At 40.7% G+C, this 24088-nt stretch overlaps 1 protein-coding gene across 1 annotated transcript; it reads right to left on the reverse strand.

The window, feature by feature from the left end:
• Window positions 1–1759: 1759 nt before the first annotated feature.
• Window positions 1760–8928, reverse strand: LOC122303738 (protein disulfide isomerase-like 2-3). The gene is made up of 9 exons (XM_043115668.1): window positions 8701–8928; window positions 7209–7367; window positions 6676–6789; window positions 4732–4889; window positions 4463–4562; window positions 3385–3561; window positions 3154–3299; window positions 2243–2389; window positions 1760–2158 (listed from the first exon to the last, which is right to left on the reverse strand). The coding sequence occupies exons 1-9, from the start codon at window positions 8842–8844 to the stop codon at window positions 1984–1986; spliced, it is 1320 nt and encodes a 439-aa protein (XP_042971602.1). The 5' UTR covers window positions 8845–8928; the 3' UTR covers window positions 1760–1983.
• Between the last annotated feature and the right edge of the window lie 15160 nt (window positions 8929–24088).

A 24088-nucleotide genomic window follows, 5' to 3' on the forward strand; every position in this document is an offset into this window, starting at 1 on the left:
CACAAACTACATGGTACAATCGTGACCAACAAATCTTAACGGTAGTTAGAAGGTTCAGTATATGAATTTTGATAGTTTAGGATACAAAGTACTGTAAAATACATGTTAGTTAGAAGGTGGAAAAAGTGTATATTCTCCATCTTTCTTTTATGGCATTTCCAAAGCAAAGTGAAATTTACAGCGAACTTGGTTGAGTAGGCAGATCCAATATGAGTTTTCTTCATGATTTGTTTTCCTCATTTGTTTTCTTAGTTTAAAGGTAATTAGCCTAGCCGATTCCTCTAGCAGCATACAGTTTAAAATTATATTTAAAAAAGAAAAAAGCTTATAATTTATAGCAATCGGAATCTCGTGTCCTGGTGCCAGGTTTTCTAGGCACGTGGGTGCATGCACCTTTCCTGACTCAACGCCAAGTGATTATGAATGAACCAATGGTAAAAACAGAGAAATTATATGCCGCTCATATTAATTACAACATAGAGTAAGAGTAAGAGTTTTAGATAATAACAAAGAGTAAGAGTTTTGCAGTTTATATTACTTACAATTTGCTAAAATTTCTTTGTTAATGACCAAAGAGACATTTTAACAAACATTTAGGGTGCACACAATATAAACCAGAAAATTTATAATTACAAGTAGATATCTTAACACAAATTTACAATGTGACAATATTAAACACACATCTACGATTTTCCATTATCAAACACCAATTACCAGAACCCCCCACCAATTTTCCAGCACAAAACACAAAGGGAAAAGAAAAATAAGATGGACTATAGTTTCGGAATACGTTACAGCACCGATTGGAAGCTACGATGGAGATGGGGGGTCGTGACGGTGACGGCGACGGTGCCGAAGCTGCTGGGTATCGGACTGGGTCTGCTAGGTTTTGGGTCAATAGCTTCTGCCGATGATTTGGGTATGGGGTGACTTGGGTATCTGGGGGTGAAAGACTTGGGTATACTCCTTCCTTGGTATGTTGCTTCGGACTCGTTTCGCAACTTTTGCTTTCAAAGAGCTTCGGATGTCTTTTGCACTTGCTCTCCATGTAAATGAAATGAAACGCAGTGTTTCATTAAAATGAAACGACTCGTTTCATTATGTCTGTATTGCAGTCCACTTAATCGGCTTGCAAGAAGAATTATTCTATTCTTTAAAGGAATCCATGTTTTGGCTAGGGGGATCAAATTTTCATCTACATTGCTTTATTTTGATATTAAAATGAAATGAAATGAAATATTTATAAATAATAATAAAATAATTTAAATTAAGATCTTCTATAAGATTTCGAGAAAGAGAAAGAAAATTATTACTAAGCGCATGGCAAAACAAAAAAAAAGGTAGGGTTGAGAGGGGAGGATCGGATAAAAAGCCTTTCGCCATTGTGTTCATTCAGCCAGGATATGCACCCAAACTCCTGCCATTTTGGCTTCGTGCTTTGGCAAAGACCCGAGTCCTGAGCCATTAATGCGAGAAATGAGAATGTGTGTAATATGTTCCGCATCTTTTTTAGAAATTGACATGACAATCCTCAACATAAACCTTCGCATCATGACGATGATGATGCTGATGGAATTTTAACTTCGGGGCTAAAAGTGTTAGAAAAGATATGAGATGAAATAAGAATTAAAAGATAAATAAATTACTATTAAAATATAATTTTTTAATATAATTTTTATTTTAAGATTTGAAAAAATTATTTATTTATTATATTTTATTTAAAAATTTAAAAGAACTGTAATGATTAGATGAAATAAGATGAGCTGAAATCAAGTCATTATTCAAACAACCCATAACATTTCTCGTAAGGATCACGTTCACCACCGAAAATATGCCACTCGAATCATTTAAATACAGTAGCTATTGAATGCCACATGAGCCAAATCCATCGAATACAAAATCGTCTAGCCTGGGCCCTGAACTCTCTCTCTCTCTCTCTCTCTCTCTCTCTCTCTCTCTCTCTGCTATTCTGCTTTAAGTTGATCATAACTCATCCTTCTTGGTAGCGTCTTCCCCCATTAGTTCTTCAAGGGAGAATTCATCCTCTTCGATGATCTCTCCATCTTTACCATCCCAAGGTTCCGTTTTCACAATCACGGGAGCGCCATCCAGAGGCAAATTGCCCTTTCCTCCACGTCCAGCTTCCTTCACAAACTCTCTGAGAAACCAAATAAAATATATATTCATCTTTCTGTCCATACCTATATTGGTGTTTGATATAAAAAGCAGAAACAGAACTTACACAATCTGGTCAAGTTCAAATGCGCTCTTAAGTGGGGCATATGCACCTTTCTTCACGTTCAAGGCTACCAATGCAGGATAACCATACCCACCAACGCCTACTCGCTTCTCTAGATCTGGCTGCCTACCAGCTGCCGCCCAGACATAACTGTAACACATGAAAATATAAAATCAGTTATTACTTCTGTAACCATTGACCCAAAGAAGTTTCTCAACACATTTGAGGCGTTTACATAAAGTTTTTGTTGAAAGCATAATATTCGGTTTCGATGGAAAAATCTAAAGAGCCTCTCTCTCATAAAGAGTGTTACACCCCGATGGAAAGTTCAAGCCACATAACATATACTTCAAAAGGACTAGTCAATAATATAATTGGAATCCTATTAGAATATTGTAAATAATAAAAACTTCTCATTTCTAAACAATGCGAGATCTCATACACAATCTAGCTTTATCATTCATCAGAATGAGATATCACAATCTCCCCCCTCGTATTCCCGACGTTCTTGTCAGGCCAATTCGTCTTAGGTGGCACGACTTACATCCTACATTTATGATTAAGATAGGCTCTGATACCATTTGTAACGCTTCAATAGAAGGCCCAAGCCACATGACCTATACTCCAAAAGAACTAGTCAATGATACAATTGGAACATTATAAAGAGCAAGAATCATTCCCAAATAATGTAGAATCCCATATATCACCTATTGTTATCACTTATCAGAATGAGATATCACAATTAGAGCCTCATTGGAATATTATAAAAAGCAAAAACTTCTCATTCTCAAGCAATAGGAATCTCATATATCACTTATTCTTATCAATTATCAAAATGAGGTATCACAGAGTAGACATAAAATCAGAAAAACAAAGAGAGTTAAAAGAATGGTTAAGGACTTCGAGGTAATAACCTGTATGGACTCCTCCTGAATTTCTCTGCAACAGTTAATAACTGCTGAATGTACTTGTTCCTCCCTTCAGCCTTGGAATCCAGAATGTCAGGAAGGAAAGCAACAAAACAGATGGCAGCCGAACCGCATTTCTCCTCCATGACATCCTATAAAGAAGATTTACATAAAGCTAGTGCACTTCCCTAATAAGAATTCTATAATACAAGTTTTGGTAGTGAAGTAAGAGCTTACAGTGCCAGTTAGCTCAGTCACTTCAGGAGGTGCAACATTTGTTTCCAGCTGCATGAGAGCAAATGATTCAATTGCTGACGCAGTTCTTGCACCCTCATAGGGGATTGGGCTATCTTTGTCAGCACCAAATACCAAGATGGTGGGAAACCCTTGAACATTGAACCTGCTCATCAGAGACTGGGAAAGCCAATGCATCAGAACCATATGATTTAAGAAAGCAAATCATGAATCCAAGAAACCTTCTTAAATCATCCATCCAAGGGTTTGGCAACATCAGTGTGTCATGTGAAAACAATCAGTAACTTTAAGAAATAAAATGCATGTGCATAAACAATGTGCATGCATGTAAAGAACACTATCTTTAAACAAAGGAAGGTGGAGAAACCATGATGTGGTATTGATGGAGTTAATCACAATCTATGAATGAGAACTACAAGTATAATCGATGTAGACATGATATTACTTTGAAAGGCATATTAATTCAAAGATGGAAGAGTTAACCTTTGTGGCATAACATCTGCACAAAATTTCCATTCATTTAATGGGCTAAATGTCCATGTAAGAGTTGACCTTTAGCCCACTGATTTTAAACGGCTAAATGTCCTTGATTTATTTCAGTTGTAAATTCTTGATTACCTATCAAAAAATAATAACATTTACACAACTCTTAGAAACCTCTAACTTTCAACCCACACTGACGAGTATGCCAACAAAAAAATTAGACAAGCAAATCAAATCTCTGCATCTAAACAATAATGTTAATTTGTTTTTTCTTTTTCTTGGCACCGAGTGTCAAAGAACAAAGTCTTAACTAATCCTGGGGTGCATAGGCCCTCAACAAGGAGTTTTCCACAAGTGCACATTGGGTAATTCAATAGGAAGTTCCCCCAATCCAGTGCCCTTAGAAATTGTTTGCAGCCAAGAGGTTTCAAACCTTAGACCTAGAGGAAGCATGCCACCAAGACCAAGGCCTTTACCACTTGAGACAACCCCTAGGGGTTACAAAATGTTAATAAATGAATGAAATAAAAATTGCATATTTCTTATAACATTTCACTTTCTAAAAGTTCAATCTCACCTTTTCTAAGTCACAGTCAACATGACCTAGCTTCACCTTCCCCATCAAGTTATTAGAAGCCTTCTTCCACTCAGGGGCCAATTTTTTACAATGTCCACACCTTTTAAGAAGAAAATTAGAGAATTATCATCAAAACTAGGAATGTTGATGTAATTTAGATACATACTGCCAAAACTGATATTTTAGATTCAACTCACACTCAAAATGTGTTATGACAGGAACCATAAATCCAAATTAGCTCGCAAAGGTAGACAAAAAAAACCACTTACCAGGGTGCAAAAAACTCTACAATCCAAAGTTCCTTACTTTTAAGCACCATTTCATCAAAATTGTGGGAATTCAATTCCACTGAAGCACTTGGTTCAGATTTTCCATTTGATCCTCCGGTTGCTTTTCCACTTAATCGCTCCTTTAGAAGTGCCTTTACCTGTAAAACCATGCCGTTAAGAGTCACAACATGTAACGCAAGCCACAAGTTCTTGGTTCAAGCATTGTACAGTCAAGTGAGACAGATCATCCACCAAGCAGTGAGAAATTGCCCATAACGATTAACCACAAAACTGAAGTTAACAATACATTTTCTTGTCATACAACCATCCAACTTGTCTAGACGATCACCAACAGATAGGGATTCCTACATTTTTATTTCTAGATCCTTTTTAATCAAGCCATCAGCCACATTCATGTTTGTTTTATACTCAAAACCAACCTATGACAAACTTTGAATGACAGAGAAGATGAAAACCAGCAAGTCATCACCACCTGCATGTTTGGCAAACAACCTCTCACCTTGTAAACTGATATCTTTAATCTACGAATGTCCAATTAAACACAAACTATTATCCAGAATTAGTGCATAGCAACCAGAAAGGGAAACTACACTTTCACCCACCAACAACCACTTGATTTTTTTGCTTTGCTCCTAAACTACCAAAATTTCCATTATGGACTGGAAAATACCTTTTTTATTTTCATTATGTACCATCAGTTAATGTAAACATTAAAAAATTGATCATGTGAGACAATCTTAGCAGTCTTATCTGAATGAAGGGTGCAAAGTGACACCTATTGTTGTCTTAGGATGCAATTGGCACTTTTGGTAGTTTTGGGTGAAACAGTATATTTTCCCCTAAATAAAAATTAAATAATATATGTTATTAAGTTAAAGTCATTAAATGAAAATTATATATCTAATCAAATTATTAATCTTCAATTAAATTTGGTAGGGCTTTTAATTTTCCTAATACTTTTTTTTTTTTGGCTCAATTCATTTCTTTTTAGTTTTGTAATCAATGGATTCATAAAGGTTATTGAATTTTAGGGAAATTAAAAAAGCCTATAAGTTATGACTCTTGATGACCATGGTTACTTTGGCACGCCATATAATGAACTATTGGTTCTTCTCTCCACACAAGCAAATTTTGTAAGGTATCCTATTGCTAACACAGGAACCAAGGAGAATAAGGAGAGAAGATCAAAGTGCTTAATCAATTTTTAGAGATCAGGGTACTAACATCAACACTTTTCTGAGTTGTATATAGTATGCTAACTTAATTATATATATAGTATTTTTATTTAATAAGTTAGTTATTTTTGTGTATCAAGCAGGTCTCTGAGTAGTGATATTTCAAAAATATTGAAACTAGTAGCACATCAAAAGCAATATGACTATCTCATCAGCAGATATATTGAATAGGAAAAATTAGAAGTAAAGGAACAGTGAATGGTAGTTGATTCAAGGAGGACGATCGGTAAGTATATTTTGTGAAGCAATTGTTTTGACTTGTTGAAGAAAGGCATCAGGTAATCCCATCATCACAATTATATACAGGACATGTCTGTTATGATAGGTAACATTTTTGCAGCAATTAAAACAAGGATTTAGATCCCCTAGAGTTCATGCCGAACTAGAATGGGACCCACTTTATGTGTGTATCTTTTTCCAATTCTAGGTCCTAGAGTTCTTGTCCGAATTCTAGGGGGATCTAAATCCTTAAAACAAACGAAGCTTTTCACTGAAGGTAGCATCAATGCATCAGAACATTGTGATGCAGCGCATAAGTTTTAGCCACTTTCTGTAGCTTAGTTAATTTGCACAATCATTGGCATCAGTGATAACATCATATCGAAAAAAGTTACACAACCAAGACAAAAAAAAAAAAAAAAAAAAGGAAAAAAAAAAATTCAGTGCAAGCTAAAAAATCATATCGAACCTGTTGAAGTACAAATTCTGCAATGGGTTTGACATCTCTAGCTCCTTGGTAATCTACTGGAGGCTTTCCAGGTGCAAACACCTTTATGGTAGGAAATCCTTTAATCCCATATTCCTACAGGGCAATCCAGCACACCAACCACCCAAACAATGATTCTGTTTAATCTCGAGTCAGCAATTGAATGTGATAAGCCACAATTCTTTCAGACCAAGTATGAATATCGTACAAAAACATACCCACCTTGTCTTTGTCAATATTGAGGAAATGCTCATGATTATCAAAAAGAGTTTCAACACCAAAATATATTTCATCTCTCTAAATGATTATTATACTATAAGTACAAAAATCTATTTTTCAAGTATAGTAACTTGCCATCAATTGGCACAAAGAGTTCCAAATTAGCAACTACCGTTTGCAAAACTATTAAAAATGTGTTATTTATTTATTTATTTTTATCAGTATATTAAAACCTGTTATTTACTCCAAAACTGCAGTTCTCAGCACACATTATCATTGAGGAAACACTTCCAAACCTGAGCAAGGGACTGGTGTGCATCAGCATCAAGTGCTGCCACAGTGGCAACGCCTTTCAATACAGTGGCGGCCTTTTCCCATATAGGCGTTAGAGCCTGACAGTGTCCACACCATGGCGCAAAAAACTCAACCAGAACAATTCCATTTGAGTTCAGAACCTGCCATCAGCAACATGGATTTATCCTACTAAGTATCAGGAATGCTAGAATGTATACCTATTTTAAAATAATAAATTATGATTATAATACACAACTTAACTTTTTTTTAATAGGTAAACACAACTTAATTAAAATTATCAGGAATTTGACAAAATAACTAAACAATTGCAATGCTACCAGCTACATTACCTGCAGAGAGAAGAAATAACAAACACAATTATGTGATTAGTATTACATAGAGAAGTGCTAACTCTATAAAGGGATTTTACAAATGCAAACTTACAAACTGATGTGGCTATATATGAGACATTAGATCTACTTTATAATAAAATGAGCTTCACAATGTGACGTACCATATTAAGCCACATCAGTTTGTAAGTTTAGTTTTGTAGGATTTCTTTGTAGACCAAGCATTTCCCAATTACATATTCCAACCACGTGCAACACAAGATAACTGAATGATAGACAATATGGTTGAGTAAGTAGGAAAATTCTAGTATGTATAGGGCTGTACTAGAATCTCGTTAATATTGCAAAACATTTGCCAAACAACTGCTATGGGATAAAGCGTGTTTGCAGTACAATTCAAATTGTTTGGAGACAAACTGAAAACATCACTCACAATTGCATGACGCAATGTAATACAAACTCCTTTCAGCCTCCTGATGTTTGCTTAATACGAAAAAGCTAACTAATAGAGGTGCTTTTTAAATGGGAGCAAAATGAATAACATCCCAATATGTTTCTATGCTAATAGAATATATGTAAAACAAATACAATTATATACAAATAACTTATCAAAAAATAGATAAAACCTGTGTAAATACACACACACACACACATATATATGAAAAAAAAAATACAATTATGAGTACAAAGGGTTCCTTATATAGAATCCAAAACTACCAAATCATATTCTTCGTCTATTAAGTTTATGTAGAGTTATATTCACTGATGGAACATTATACAATCTCGAACCAGAACCAAAACCAAAATAAGAAAAATACTTGCACTACTACTAATAATTCTGGTAGTAGATCTATGACACTGGAAAAACAGATCTAAAATGCATGAATCAAGCGAGTACGAAGGAAGAATAACTCCAACACATTTTAAAACCAAAGCACGTCCATTAGCAATCGGATTAAATCGTTTCGCGATAAGATCTCAGAAGTAGTATAAATATTATTATTGCCAGAAATAGTATCGTACGCAACCAATCGTATTCCAGAATTGCGAGAATAAGAGATGATCCAGCACAAGAAAAACGCTAAAACTAGAAAATTTACTAAATAAAAAATATATATTTAAACGAGAAAAAGAAAAAGATTACCTTGGCCTTGAAGTTGGAAGGGTTTAGCTGAACCACTGGTGAAGATGGTCCGTAGAGCGCGTGACAGAGATTGAAATTGAATGCGAAAAAGCATAAGAAGAAGAAGATTGGTCGAGATATGGCCAATGCTCTCTTCGTTGTCATTCTCTATCTTTCCTTCTCTGTCTGTGTGCCTGTCTCGTGTCTTTGTGTTTCTGTGAATTGAATTCGGGGCTGTAGGCTGACTTGGGGAAGAGCACAAGAAAAACCCTCTCTCCGGCTCGAGTTGGGTACGAACTACGTGTATTCACCAATCAAAGGGTTACACGTAGCCCCATCATTGTAATTCCTAAAACAGCCCTCCTGGGCACAGGCGGCTTGGCGTACCCATCAGCGCACGAATAAACAACTGTCAATTATTTAAGGAGTTTTGTTAAATACAAGTACAGTCGCACACTAATCTATATACTAATACTGATTTATTCATATTTAAAACTAAAATTAACACTGTTTTTAATAAAATCTACTTTTTAACTAATCACATCACATTGATATACAAATTAGTGCATAATTATACTTGCAACTATATTTTTCCTTATTTAAGAGTAGTTCTATATGTAAGCACACGGCGCACCAATATGCGGACGAATGCTCACGTGGCATGTTAAAAAAAGGTAAAAGAAGAAGAAGAAGAAGAAGAAGAAGAAGAAGAAGGATGGAAAACAAGAAAAAGAGGGAAACGGGGCTTCCTTCAGAAGCTTTCTCATTTCGTCCCGTCCAGGCCGTGCGAGATGTTCTTCCCCGACCATCCACGTACGTTTTCCTGTGAATCTTCTCCAACATTTTCAGTGTAACCACCAACCCTCTCATCAGTTAACATTTATTTTCATCTATCTCTCATTTTCTCTATTTTGATCCTCAAGTCGTCTCTGTTTTTTTGATAGGTTCCTCAAGTGGTCTCTGTTCCGGTCCATTTTATACTATTAGAGTACATGGTAGTCTCAGAAGGAGAATCTCACCTAGCATTCAACTTTCACATGTAAAAATGTGCTTCCCGAAAAGGTATTTTTTGTTTTCTTGTTTATTTGAAAATAAGCATGTAACTTTTCACCATTTTTTTACTCTGGTTGTTCTTGTGGTGTTTTCCTTTACCTTACAAAGTGTTATTTATTTTGGTTTACAACCAAACTGATTTGTAAATAGTAGCTGATCGAGGAAACCAGTAGAAGAAGGGAGGGTTGAAGGCTGCGTTGGTTGGTTTTCTGAAAACAGGGGAGATTGAGGCGAGAGTGAGGGTCGGAGGCTTGTTGGAATATAAGGTAATTTTTCCTGCACGTTCAGATTTCATAGGGATTATACAGTGTATAATAGTTGATTAGTCAAGTAGAAAGTAGTGAAATAATCGGCCCTCATAGATTAAAGAAACATTACAGAAGTGGTATACATGGTCTTAGGGGCATTATTAGCAACCAACATGCTGCATTTCGGATAATGTTGTTAGAATTTATTCTCATGTGCAGGCAAAACTTGTTTTGGTGCTTCAGAACATGAAAAGAGGAATTCACGTTGAGTTTATGCATAAAGTAGTGAATAAATTCACGTTGGTCGTAAACATAAATTTTTCCTCTCATTTCTTTTGTACTGTTTTTTTTATCTATGTTTTATTTGTGCTTGATCTCTGTCTCCGTCCGAATCCATGTGGTATGTTTGAGTGTGTGATCACGTGGAGGAAGATAGTCTTCAGGAGTAGTTTCTAGTTTTGGTGTTTGCATGCTTTGAAATTCCTAGCTAAAAATAGGTAAATATTTGGTTTGAATCAGAGTTCACGTGTCTCTTATCCGTGCTACGGTCCTTGGAAGTCTCTGAGATTATATTGACTGCTATGCTCGTGGTTGTTGTTTCTTTCATGCTTTTAATTATTACTAATTTTTCTTTTTTATTTTTTTGAAATATTTCTCCTCTTTTAATAAACATTTTGCTGGACATAATGACTCTTAGATTTATTGTAAGATCATCCCTTCAATTGTTTCTTTGATCCTCACCATCTGATGGAGGGTGTTTATTTTTCAGTTTCAGAATTACAAGATTGAGGCTTTTGATTTTCTTTAACTTCTGTTTGGACGTGCAAATTAATCTATTAATCTATGTCTTACAGTGTTTGGGTTGCTTAGTTTAGTAACAAGGAACAGTTTGTTTCAAAATATAGTATGCATCTATATAGTAACCCCTTTTTATTTTTATTTAATAAATTTTTTTATTCTTAGAAAAAAAATATAGTATGCATCTATTCATACATACAAGCATTGAAATAGAAGGAGAACTTTAATCAAACTATGAAAAAATGAACGTGCTGAATAGTAACATTGAAGACATAATTTCTTATTATTTAGTTCTGTACTAATATTTATTTTAGCTAGAATTAGCATGCACATAAACTCTACATATGCAATCATGCATGGTTGTATGTATTAAGTCCTCTTGATAAAAAGTTGCGGCCATATCTAGGGCTGAACAAAATAGCCGGCAACCGATCTTCACCGAGCATTTCGACCCGACCAGACACAAATTAACTGATCCGAAAAGAATTGGTTCAGGATTCAGAATATTCCGTAACCGTTCCGGTAAAAAGATTCAGAATTGGGTTATTAACCGATTTCCGTTTTTACACCCGTCTTCTTTTGAGCATTTGTTTTCTGGAATTTATCGGTTTTGTACTTGGAAAGGGCGGAGAAAAAGAAAGAAATAGATCCAGATTCATTTCTAGCCAAGCGGAGCATGGATAGTTAGTGATGTAGTTCCAGACCAGATCCCGGCGAGGTTACGTGTGTTGGTCGTCAATGATGACTCCATATGTGTTGTGGTCTTAGAGAAGATGCTTTGGGTTTGATTGTGGTAATACAGAAATTTGAAAGGGCCAAACTCAAGCAGAGTGGGTGCACGCCTCCTTCAATCCTCTGCTTCAGTTTTATTGTTGGTTACATTGTCTTCCAAGACACAAGCTATTCTAAGATCTTGTTCTCTGCCAACCCAAAGATAACAAAGCAATTATCAATACGATGAAGAAAAGAGAAGAAACAATATCATTTGAGTTTGCTTAATTTGGATTTTAGATCTTGGTCTCTGGACTCTGATCTCCAAAAGACGTTCTTGAAGCTTCTGCAATAAACCACTTGAAAGAGAAAGCAGATGAACAAAAAAGTAGATTAAAGAATGGCATTAATTGACGATGTGACTTAAAGCAAATTCAAGTTCTAGAGTTTGGTGCTCTTGTGGCCACGTATTCAACCTCATATGTAAGAAAGAGAGTATTGAGTCATTGACCCCATTGACCGTAATTAAAGAATGATGCATTAAAAATAAAAATAAAAATCGGGTCGGAATTCCAATTTTTTCTGGAAACACAATCGGTCCGGTTAACCGTTTAATCGGCCAAACGGGTAAACGGAAATTCCTTAGATCGGATCGGTTCGAAACTTATGCTTTTCAGGTCGGGTCGGATTGGGCGAACAGTCCTAGCCATATCAATTTAGTTTCAAAATGATATATTATTCTAAGCATATATAATATCTATTACTGTATACTGCTACCAATGGAAATAGGTAATATAAAGCTAAGCTCCAAATTATTTATTGCATTTTATATAATTTACATAAGCTAATTTTTAATGTATAAAAATATTCTCTAGAAGGAGAAAGGGAAGGAGCCTGCATCTTCCTCTACACCTCCTACCGCAGATCCAGCAATAAATCCTTTGTCCCAGGTAGGAATTTGTCGCTTTTGTAATATTCAGCTTTTATACCATTATCATTACTGGTTTTGTTTCGTAGTTGTTTCGTAGTTGCCACGAGTACATCTTTGTTGCATAATCATTTTTATTTTATATGTTAGGCGATACCAATAACATTTTATCCGGATTTGTCAAACTACATGCATGGTTTCCATCTACCAATGCCACATGTGTGGTTACCACCATTTGTAGTTCATCCTGATACAAACCCATCTACATGGACTAGTCAGGTGATAACTTCATTTGTTAAGTATAGTGGTTAACAATATCAATGTTTGTAATCAATTTTGTGGGTGTAATTGCAGGGAAATCCACTTCCCCCATTTCACTCATTAGTTTTCTCTCCGATTGGTGCTCAGTTGACAAGTTCAAGCCGTGTGGATGAAATCCAACATATATCATCCGAGTCTAGTGGAAAAAGTTTGTCTACGCCCTCCATTCATGATACTATTGAACCCAATGATGCTGATCAGTCCGGGGATACTGTTGAAGTCAAAGATGCCAATCAGTCTGGGGGTACAAATACTATGCATATTGAAGGGGCCGATATCGTTGAGGAGCCGAAGTTGGGAATGGTGTTTAAATCTGAAGAGGAGTTACTTTCTTACTATAAACGATATGGGCAACAATCCGGTTTTGAGATTAACAAACAAAGGAGTCATAGGTTTGAGGATGGGAGCATTAGATATGTCACATTGGGTTGTGCTCGTGGTGGGAAGGCACGGAATTGTACGACAAATTTCGCGAGACCGCGTCCGACATCAAAGACAGAATGTAAGGCAAGGATAAATGTGATGTTTGAAAAAGGGGTGTTGAAGGTGTCCAGTGTTAACAATTCCCATAATCACGGCCTAAGTCCACAAAAATCGAGGTTCTTTCGCTGCAATAGAGAAGTGAGCGAGTCTGTTAAGAGAGTGCTAGATATAAATAATCAGACTGGGATCAGAATGAACAAGAGTTTTGCCTCTCTTGTTAAAAAAGCGGGTGGGTTTGAGAACTTGCCATTCACTGAAAAAGACTGCCATAATTATATTGACAAGGCACGCCACCTTCGACTAGGAAAAGGTGGCGCTGGAGCCCTCCATGAGTACTTTACTCGGATGCAATATAAGAATGACGGGTTCTTTTCAGTAATGGATATGGATGATGACGGGTAGTTGAGAAATGTTTTCTAGGCAGATGCACAAAGTAGGGTAGCCTATAAATATTTTGGAGATGTCGTCACATTCGACACGACATATTTGACAAATAAATATAGAATGTCGTTTGCATCGTTTGTTGGTGTAAACCACCATGGTCAGTCAATTCTTTTGGGGGCAGGATTAATTTCTAATGAGGATACAGAAACGTTCATATGGTTATTTCAGACTTGGTTGACTTATATGGATGGTGAAGCTCCCAAGGCTATTATCACATATCAAGATCGAGCCATGAAAAATGTTATTAGTCTCGTCTTTCCAAACTCCCGACACAGATTTTGCTTATGGCACATATTGAAGAAATTGCCAGAGAAGCTAGGTTCACATGGTGCATACAAAACTGGTTTGAAAAGCCAGTTGCTAAATTGTGTGTATGACTCTCACACGATAGAAGAGTTTGAGGGCTCTTGGCAAGTGTTGATTACGAAGTACAACTTGCAGGAGAATGCGTGGTTGAAGAGTTTATACGCTAAGCGAACGTATTGGGCATCGGTGTTCATGAAAGAAGTTTTTTAGGCTGGAATGAGTACAACCCAACGAAGCGAGAGCATGAATGCATTTTTTGACGGGTATGTTCATGCTAAGACAAACTTAAAAGAGTTTGTCGATCAGTTTAATAATGCATTGAGGAAGAAGATTGAGAGTGAAAGTGAGGCGGACTTCCAGTCATTCAACGTCACAATTCCCGTTGTCTCTTCCTTTCCACTTGAGAAGATTTTTCAAGAGAAATACATTTGCAATAAATTTAGAGAAATTCAGAAAGAAGTTATAGGGATGCTTGCTACTCTTCCAGCTCTACACCGGAAGGATGGTGTAATTGCAACGTACCATGTAGAATGTGAAGTGAATGCTGATGAATTCATGAAGGAGGTGACTCACACAGTGTACTTTAATGAGGCCGAATGCGAAGTGAAGTGTTCATGTGCCTTGTTTGAGATGAGAGGGATATTGTGTAGACATTGTGACGCCCCCAAAATCCCCACGCCCGAACACGGGGAAAATGAGACGTCCGGATGGTGACAACCCGGGTCACCATCCCATCGACGGGTGCCGAGTGTGTGCAAGGCAACAGATGTGTACAGAGAAACACGCAGCGGATAATGAAAGTCATAACTAAGTACCAGAATTTTTCTTAACGTAATACAAGCTGTTTAAAACGTACATAGATAAATATTACAAAACACAAATACAGTTTTAATAAATAAAAAGATAGCATCAGCAACCCGGCGGAGCTGCATCCTCGGGCTCAGCCTCCTCCTCTTCGTCCTCTAACTCTGCACCAAAAGCTACGGAACCACGAATGGTACCGCAGGTAAGTAAAACCCAAACACTACCAGATAAAAACACAAAAAACTCAAACAAGATGCATGAACCATGCCCAATGCCCAAAGCCCAAAAACGCCAGTTTTCCACACACGCCAAAAACCCGTTTGGCCTAAAACATATCCTTTCCGAAAAACACGCCAAAAGTCACATTTGGCCGCCAAAAGTCCATTTGGCCCAATATCTCGCCGGAAGTCCATCCGGCCCAATATCTCGCCAGAAGTCCATCTGGCCCACGCCAAAAGTCCCATTTGGCCTCATAAACCATTATCCAATTTTTAACCGTATGCACCATGACCTCCCCTAGGGATCATCCGCACACCCTGGCTCCAGTGTCACACCGTAGAGTACCACCACGCATGTGACACCTAACGAGCGATGCCCAGTTCCGCGCCCCGCGCGTGCGTAGCCAAGCATCCTCTAGCCCTCGCCAGCGAAGGGCCACGGAGTCGGTGAGTAGGGCGATGCCCGGTTCCGCGCCCGGCGCGTTCGTAGCCAAGCATCCCCTAGCCCCGCTCCCGTCGTCTCTCTCGACAACTCAGGGGACATCACTCAGTTTATTCCGCTCCCGAGTGACCAGAGGAGCTCCACCGAGATAATAACCCATCCCGGCTTGGGCTCGTGATACACACGCACCCGTAAAACCACTCACGCCAATACACAGGCTTTTCACATAACTCCAAAACACACGTGCATGCACCATGTAATGCCACAACAATGCATAATAAAATAAACCAACAACATAAAACAATAAAACAGACAACTCCGTCCTCCATCCATCCGACCCCCGAAACTCCTCGGACTCAGTCCGGAATCAACAACCAACAACAGTAAATAATTGAATGAGCAATATATATTAAAATCTTAAAATAGGGTTTGGAAAATACTTACAGCGCTATACGGCAATTTTAGAAAACAAGCGGCGTTGCAAACGGCGGAAAAACAGCAACGTCACAGTGAAAATTCACTGTGGCCGTGGGTTCAAAAAATCCACTTTTGAACGGGGACAAACTAGGACACGAGATTGATAGGGAATGGTCTAGGGATGGTTGTGAAGCTATTGGAAGTGGTGAACGGCCGTGGGTGGCAGCGGAATGGCCGGAAATGGCCGGATTACCCAAAACGGAAACTAAGCTCGTAGGAGCTGTTCCGGTGGTCGTTGGAGGCCGGAAATGGGTGGGTTAGGACGGCAAGGAGTCGGTGATGAAGTGGTGAAGAAATGGTGGCCGGAGGTGGAGCGATGGCGGCGGATCGGAGCAAAATCCGTGCGCCCTTCTTGGTGCTTTTCCGGCCAAACGGCCGACCGGTTGGGGGTGAGTTTAGGAGGGGTGGTGCACCGGAGGGAGAGGAAGAGAATGGGACCGGTGGGGGGCCGAACGGTGGCCGGACGGCGGCGGTAGGGTAGAGAGAAGGTGACGCCGGCGTGAGGGAGAGGGAGGAGAGAGAGAGAGCACGGGGGGGGTTCGGTCGAGCGGGAGAAGAAGGAAAGAAAGAAAGAAAAAAAAGAAAAAAGAAGAAAAGAAAAAGAAAGGAAAAAGAAAAAAGGAAAAAGAGGAAAAAGGAAAAAGATGTGAAAAGAGATGAGGTCCAATCCTCACTCCGGGAAAACGAAACAAACCGCCAAAAAAGATTAAAACTACAAAACAACTTAAAGAAATAAAACACAACCTCAAATAAATTAAATTAAATTAAAACCCAATTTTAAAAACGCAAATAAATTAAAATAAAATAACTGATATATTAAATAAAATAAAAACAATTATTTCAGCGAAAATACACTTAAAAGCGGGTCATCACATCCTCCCCTCCTTAAAAGCAATTTCGTCCTCGAAATTGCAAATCAACCACCAACTTAAAGCAAGCCACATAAACGCTCATAATCCAACTGAGATCAAGATTAAAATACATACCTTCATCATTCGAACAGATACGGGTACTGCTCCCTCATGTCCGCTGCTCGCTCCCAAGAGAAGTCTTGAGCTAACGGATCTCCCCAAGCCACTTTAACTAAAGGTATCGTCTTGGACCTCAACTGTTGCTCCTTCCAATCCAAAATCTGCGACGGAACAACTTCGTAAGTGAGATCCGATTGCAACTGAATACCTGCTGGGTCGACGAAATGTGGCTCTTGCTGTCCAAAGCTCTTCTTCAGGGATGATACGTGGAAGACATCATGAACATCCCCAAAATAATCTGGCAAAGCGACTCTATAGGCGACGGACCCTACTCTCTCCAGAATCTAAAAAGGGCCGACATACCTCGGATCTAGCTTCCTTTTCTTACCAAAACGCTTAACACCTCTCATGGGAGAGACTTTAAGGTAAACCCAATCACCAACTTCAAATGACAATTCTCTCCTCTTGGTATCAGCGTAGCTTTTCTGGCGACTCTGAGCTGCCGCCATTTTATCTCTAATGATCCGGACTTGGTTTTGCATTTCTTGAATTATTTCGGGTCCAATTACCCTACTCTCCCCAACTTCATCCCAACATAAGGGCGACCTACACTTTCTCCCATAAAGAGCTTCATATGGAGCCATCTGAATGGTCGCATGGTAGCTGTTATTGTAGGCAAACTCAATGAGCGGCAAGTGATTTTCCCAACTCCCTTGGAATTCCAGGACACATGCTCGCAGCATGTCTTCCAGGGTCTGTATGGTGCGCTCTGACTGGCCGTCTGTCTGCGGGTGATAAGCAGTACTGAACTTCAACTTAGTACCCAAAGCTGCCTGCAAACTCTTCCAGAATTGCGACGTAAACCTCGGGTCTCGATCCGACACTATACTCTTTGGTATGCCATGTAGTCGCACTATCTCTTTGACATACAAACGGGTCAACTTACCCAAAGAGTCGGTGTTGTTAACAGGCAGAAAATGGGCGCTCTTCATTAACCGGTCCACGATCACCCAAACAGAATTCTTCCCACTAGGTGTTCTCGGCAAACCCACTACGAAATCCATCGTGATGTCATCCCACTTCCACTCAGGAATTGGGAGGGGTTGGAGCATGCCTGCAAGTCTCTGATGCTCGGCCTTTACCTGACGACACGTGTGGCATTTCTCCACATATAAGGCAACGTCCTTCTTCATTCCATCCCACCAGTAAGTTTTCTTCAAGTCTCGATACATCTTTGTACTGCCAGGATGAACTGAATACGGGGCCGCATGAGCTTCCGCCAAGATCCGTTCTTTGAAATCTGAGTCCTTTGGGACCACTCTGCGATCTCGGAACCGAAGTATCCCATCACTATCCATGCTATAGTGCAACGGCCCTCGAGATTTTCGGACTCTTTTCCTGATGTTCAGCAGCTTCTGATCTTTTCTTTGGAGAGCTTTCAATTCATCAAAATCTGTTACCCGAATGTCAAGAACTGAAGACAAAATCTCTACTTGCTGCGAACTCTCTATAAGGAGCCTTCTCATCCCATAAAGTAACGAATCCATTTCTGACGGTTCGGCTTCATCCTCCAAATGAGACTTCCGGCTCAAAGCATCAGCAACTATATTAGCCTTCCCCGGGTGGTACTTGATCTCACACTGATAGTCACTGATTAGCTCCAGCCAACGCCTTTGCCTCATATTCAGATTTTTCTGGGAAAACAAATGCTTCAAGCTCTTATGATCAGTAAATACCTCACAAGCTTCCCCATACAAGAAATGCCGCCAGATCTTGAGTGCAAAAACAATCGCAGCCAATTCTAGATCATGCGTCGGATAATTCTTCTCATGGTCCTTAAGCTGACGAGATGCATAGGCTACAACCCGTCCTTCCTGCATAAGGACACAACCCAAACCGAACTTAGACGCATCACTGAAGACTACGAATGGCTTATGCGGTTCTAGGAGTGCTAACACTGGTGCCGTTGTCAACCTGTTCTTCAATTCCTGGAAGCTTCTCTCACATTTCTCTGACCAAACAAATTCTGTATTCTTCCGAGTCAAAGCTGTGAGAGGTCCGAATAGGCGAGCAAAACCCTCTACAAACCTTCGGTAGTAACCGGCGAGTCCCAAGAAACTCCTGATCTCGCGTACTGTAGTTGGGCGTGGCCATGACAAAATGGCTTCTACCTTACTAGGATCAACTGCCACTCCGCCCCGGGAAATTACATGCCCAAGAAATTTAACTTCTTCCAACCAGAACTCACACTTGCTGAGCTTGGCGTATAGCTGGTGTTCTCTCAATCTCTCAAGTACCAGACTAAGATGATACACATGCTCTTCAACATCTCGGGAATAAATCAGTATATCATCAATAAATACTACCACAAAGGAATCCAGGTAAGGTTGAAACACCCTATTCATCAAATCCATGAACGCTGCAGGGGCATTAGCTAACCCAAACGGCATCACCTTAAATTCATAATGCCCATACCTCGACCTGAAAGCAGTTTTAGGCACATTTTGGTCTCTGATTCTCAGCTGGTAATATCCCGACCTCAGATCAATCTTAGAGAACACGGCTGCTCCTTGAAGTTGGTCAAACAAATCATCAATCCGCGGGAGAGGGTATTTATTTTTGATGGTCACCTTGTTCAATTCCCGATAGTCAATGCACATACGGAGGGTTCCATCTTTCTTCTTAACAAATAAAACTAGTGCACCCCACGGCGACGTACTAGGCTGAATAAATCCCTTCTCTACCAGTTCTTGCAACTGAGTCTTCAACTCTTTCAATTCAGCCGGTGCCATGCGATAAGGAGCTTTATGCACAGGAGCCGCTCCAGGTTCCAAATCTATGACAAACTCCATCTCCCGAACAGGGGGTAGTCCGGGCAAGTCATCCATAAATACATCGGGGAACTCTTTCACAACTGGAATGTCTGCCAAAGACTTCTTCTCAGACGGCGTGGACACCATCTGCACCAAGAATGCATCCGCTCCCCATGCAATCTCTCGCCTTGCCTGAATCGCCGATATAATTATCGGTTTCTCTTTTAACCTACTCCCCACAAATTCCAGACAATCACCATCTGGAAGCTGAAAGCTAATTATCCGACTTCTGCAATTAATACTCGCAGAATATCGGTATAGCCAATCCATTCCGAGGATAATATCAAAACCCAACAGCTTGAACACCACCAAATCAGCATCCAAGAATCTTCCCTCAAAATTTAACGGGCATCCCAAAGCAACCTTGGAACACCACACCATCTCGCCATCGGGTAGAGCCACTACCATAGCCTTCGGCAACGGTTCCGTGACCAAGTTACACACCCGAGCAAACGTGGAAGACACAAACAATCGTGAAGCACCGGAATCAAACAAAGTACAAGCATAAAACTCATACAAACGGACTCTTCCTAAACCAAACACACAACCCATGAAATCCAAAAAAAACAACGAAGAAACCAAATGCACCAAAAATTAAATCCAACTTAAAAATTAAATTAATCCATACCTGTGATTACTCCAGCATCATGGGTCGCTGGTGCCTCATCATCCACCTCTCCGGGTGTGACAGCATAAACCCGGGCTTGCACTGCTTGTCTCGGGTTGGTTCTTCCACCGTGTCTACCTCCACGGCTTCCTTGAGCTCTAACGGGGCAATCCCGAGCAATGTGCCCCACTTGGCCGCACCGATAACACTGGGGTCCGCTACTCGTCCGACACTCGCCCTCATGAGCTCTATTACAAGCTCCACAAACAGGCATCCGTCCTCCCATGCGAACACTGGAGGATGCTTGAGATCGGGTTCCGGTCCGCTGAACAAACTTCTGAGGCGAACCCGAGCTGCTCCCTTCACCAGAAAAACTCCGACTCTTTTGCCCTGAAGGGGAGCCCAAACTCAGATTATTTTCCCTCTCTATAAGGGTGGCCACATCCACTAACTCCTGAAAAGTGGATATCCGATGGCTGACCACCATACGGCGTATGTCATGACGCAGCCCCTCTTGGAAACGATCTGCTCGCATCTCCTCAGTGGCGACAAGGTGAGGAGCAAACCGCTCAAGTTCTATGAATCTCCGGGCGTACAGCTCCACTGTCGCGCCCCCTTGGACCAGATTGGAGAACTCTCTTGCCTTTTGCTTCCTTACCGATGCGGGAAAGAAGCGGTCATTGAACTCTTTCTTGAAACGCTGCCAGGTCACTGCAGCGAAAGATCCCAGTTCAGATTCCAATAGCACCCTTTTGGTATCCCACCAATCGGAAGCGGTACCTTGCAAGAGGTAGCTGGCGTAAAGTACTTGTTGTGCCTCAGTGCACCCACACACCTCAAAAGTCTTCTCCAGATCCTTGATCCATTTTCCAGCCTGAATTGGATCCTCATTTCCCGTGAAGTGTGGAGTCCGATGCGCTAGGAAGCGCTCATAGGTGCATCCGGCTTGCACCATGCTGCTGGACCCTCCTGGATACATCCAAGGCCCTCCCTGATATGGCCAAGGACCTCCTGGTTGTGGCCAATACCCTCCTTGTTGCAGACAAGGCTCTCCTGACGGTGGATAAGGCCCTCCTGATGGTGGACAAGGCCCTCCTGATGGTGGCCAAGGACCCCCTTGTGGTGGCCAAGGTCCTTGTGGTGGCCAAGGCCCTGCCTGTTGGGACCTCGCACTCTGTTGCATAAACTCCGTCATCTGCCGAATTGCTTCGGCTATGGAGTCATCCCTGGAGGTATTTTCCTGTGGTTCCTGAGTATTTTTCCTTGGTCTCCCTGGTCTCCCCATATTCCGGTCACAACACTAATCTTGACCCTCCTTTAAGAAAACAAATAAAACCATCAAAACAAAACAGCACTACTCAGCAAGAAACAAAAGAAACCAGCATGCCAAAACATAACTAAATAAATAAAAACAAACAAACAAGCTCACACAAAAAAACAAATAAAACAACTATACTTAACATAATTTTCAAAACACAACTTTAAAAACATTCTGGTACTACCTACAAGACATGTGGTTTTACCCAGAGCCAAACTGCTCTGATACCACCTGTGACGCCCCCAAAATCCCCACGCCCGAACACGGGGAAAATGAGACGTCCGGATGGTGACAACCCGGGTCACCATCCCATCGACGGGTGCCGAGTGTGTGCAAGGCAACAGATGTGTACAGAGAAACACGCAGCGGATAATGAAAGTCATAACTAAGTACCAGAATTTTTCTTAACGTAATACAAGCTGTTTAAAACGTACATAGATAAATATTACAAAACACAAATACAGTTTTAATAAATAAAAAGATAGCATCAGCAACCCGGCGGAGCCGCATCCTCGGGCTCAGCCTCCTCCTCTTCGTCCTCTAACTCTACACCAAAAGCTACGGAACCACGAATGATACCGCAGGTAAGTAAAACCCAAACACTACCAGATAAAAACACATAAAACTCAAACAAGATGCATGAACCATGCCCAATGCCCAAAGCCCAAAAACGCCAGTTTTCCACACACGCCAAAAACCCGTTTGGCCCAAAACATATCCTTTCCGAAAAACACGCCAAAAGTCACATTTGGCCGCCAAAAGTCCATTTGGCCCAATATCTCGCCGGAAGTCCATCCGGCCCAATATCTCGCCAGAAGTCCATCTGGCCCACGCCAAAAGTCCTATTTGATCTCATAAACCATTATCCAATTTTTAACCGTATGCACCATGACCTCCCCTAGGGATCATCCGCACACCCTAGCTCCAGTGTCACACCGTAGAGTACCACCACGCATGTGACACCTAACGAGCGATGCCCAGTTCCGCGCCCCGCGCGTGCGTAGCCAAGCATCCTCTAGCCCTCGCCAGCGAAGGGCCACGGAGTCGGTGAGTAGGGCGATGCCCGGTTCCGCGCCCGGCGCGTTCGTAGCCAAGCATCCCCTAGCCCCGCTCCCGTCGTCTCTCTCGACAACTCAGGGGACATCACTCAGTTTATTCCGCTCCCGAGTGACCAGAGGAGCTCCACCGAGATAATAACCCATCCCGGCTTGGGCTCGTGATACACACGCACCCGTAAAACCACTCACGCCAATACACAGGCTTTTCACATAACTCCACAACACACGTGTATGCACCATGTAATGCCACAACAATGCATAATAAAATAAACCAACAACATAAAACAATAAAACAGACAACTCCGTCCTCCATCCATCCGACCCCCGAAACTCCTCGGACTCAGTCCGGAATCAACAACCAACAACAGTAAATAATTGAATGAGCAATATATATTAAAATCTGAAAATAGGGTTTGGAAAATACTTACAGCGCTATACGGCAATTTTAGAAAACAAGCGGCGTTGCAAACGGCGGAAAAACAGCAACGTCACAGTGAAAATTCACTGTGGCCGTGGGTTCAAAAAACCCACTTTTGAACGGGGACAAACTAGGACACGAGATTGATAGGGAATGGTCTAGGGATGGTTGTGAAGCTATTGGAAGTGGTGAACGGCCGTGGGTGGCGGCGGAATGGCCGGAAATGGCCGTATTACCCAAAACGGAAACTAAGCTCGTAGGAGCTGTTCCGGTGGTCGTTGGAGGCCGGAAATGGGTGGGTTAGGACGGAAAGGAGTCGGTGATGAAGTGGTGAAGAAATGGTGGCCGGAGGTGGAGCGACGGCGGCGGATCGGAGCAAAATACGTGCGCCCTTCTTGGTGCTTTTCCGGCCAAACGGCCGGTTGGGGGTGGGTTTAGGAGGGGTGGTGCACCGGAGGGAGAGGAAGAGAATGGGACCGGTGGGGGGCCGAACGGTGGCCGGACGGCGGCGGTAGGGTAGAGAGAAGGTGACGCCGGCGTGAGGGAGAGGGAGGAGAGAGAGAGAGCACCGGGGGGGGTTCGGTCGAGCGGGAGAAGAAGGAAAGAAAGAAAGAAAAAAAAGAAAAAAGAAGAAAAGAAAAAGAAAGGAAAAAGAAAAAAGGAAAAAGAGGAAAAAGGAAAAAGATGTGAAAAGAGATGAGGTCCAATCCTCACTCCGGGAAAACGAAACAAACCGCCAAAAAAGATTAAAACTACAAAACAACTTAAAGAAATAAAACACAACCTCAAATAAATTAAATTAAATTAAAACCCAATTTTAAAAACGCAAATAAATTAAAATAAAATAACTGATATATTAAATAAAATAAAAACAATTATTTCAGCGAAAATACACTTAAAAGCGGGTCATCACAGACATGTATTAGGCATT

Source organism: Carya illinoinensis, chromosome 3, assembly GCF_018687715.1.
Source record: "Carya illinoinensis cultivar Pawnee chromosome 3, C.illinoinensisPawnee_v1, whole genome shotgun sequence".
Lineage (NCBI taxonomy): Eukaryota > Viridiplantae > Streptophyta > Magnoliopsida > Fagales > Juglandaceae > Carya > Carya illinoinensis.

Coding starts and splice junctions, on each gene's coding strand:
- LOC122303738 (XM_043115668.1), bottom strand. CDS start 8,844: ATGACAACGAAGAGAGCATTGGCCATATCTCGACCAATCTTCTTCTTC. Junction 4,563..4,731: donor GTAGAGTTTTTTGCACCCTG/GTAAGTGGTTTT, acceptor TCTTCTTAAAAG/GTGTGGACATTGTAAAAAAT. Junction 3,300..3,384: donor TGACTGAGCTAACTGGCACT/GTAAGCTCTTAC, acceptor TCTTCTTTATAG/GATGTCATGGAGGAGAAATG.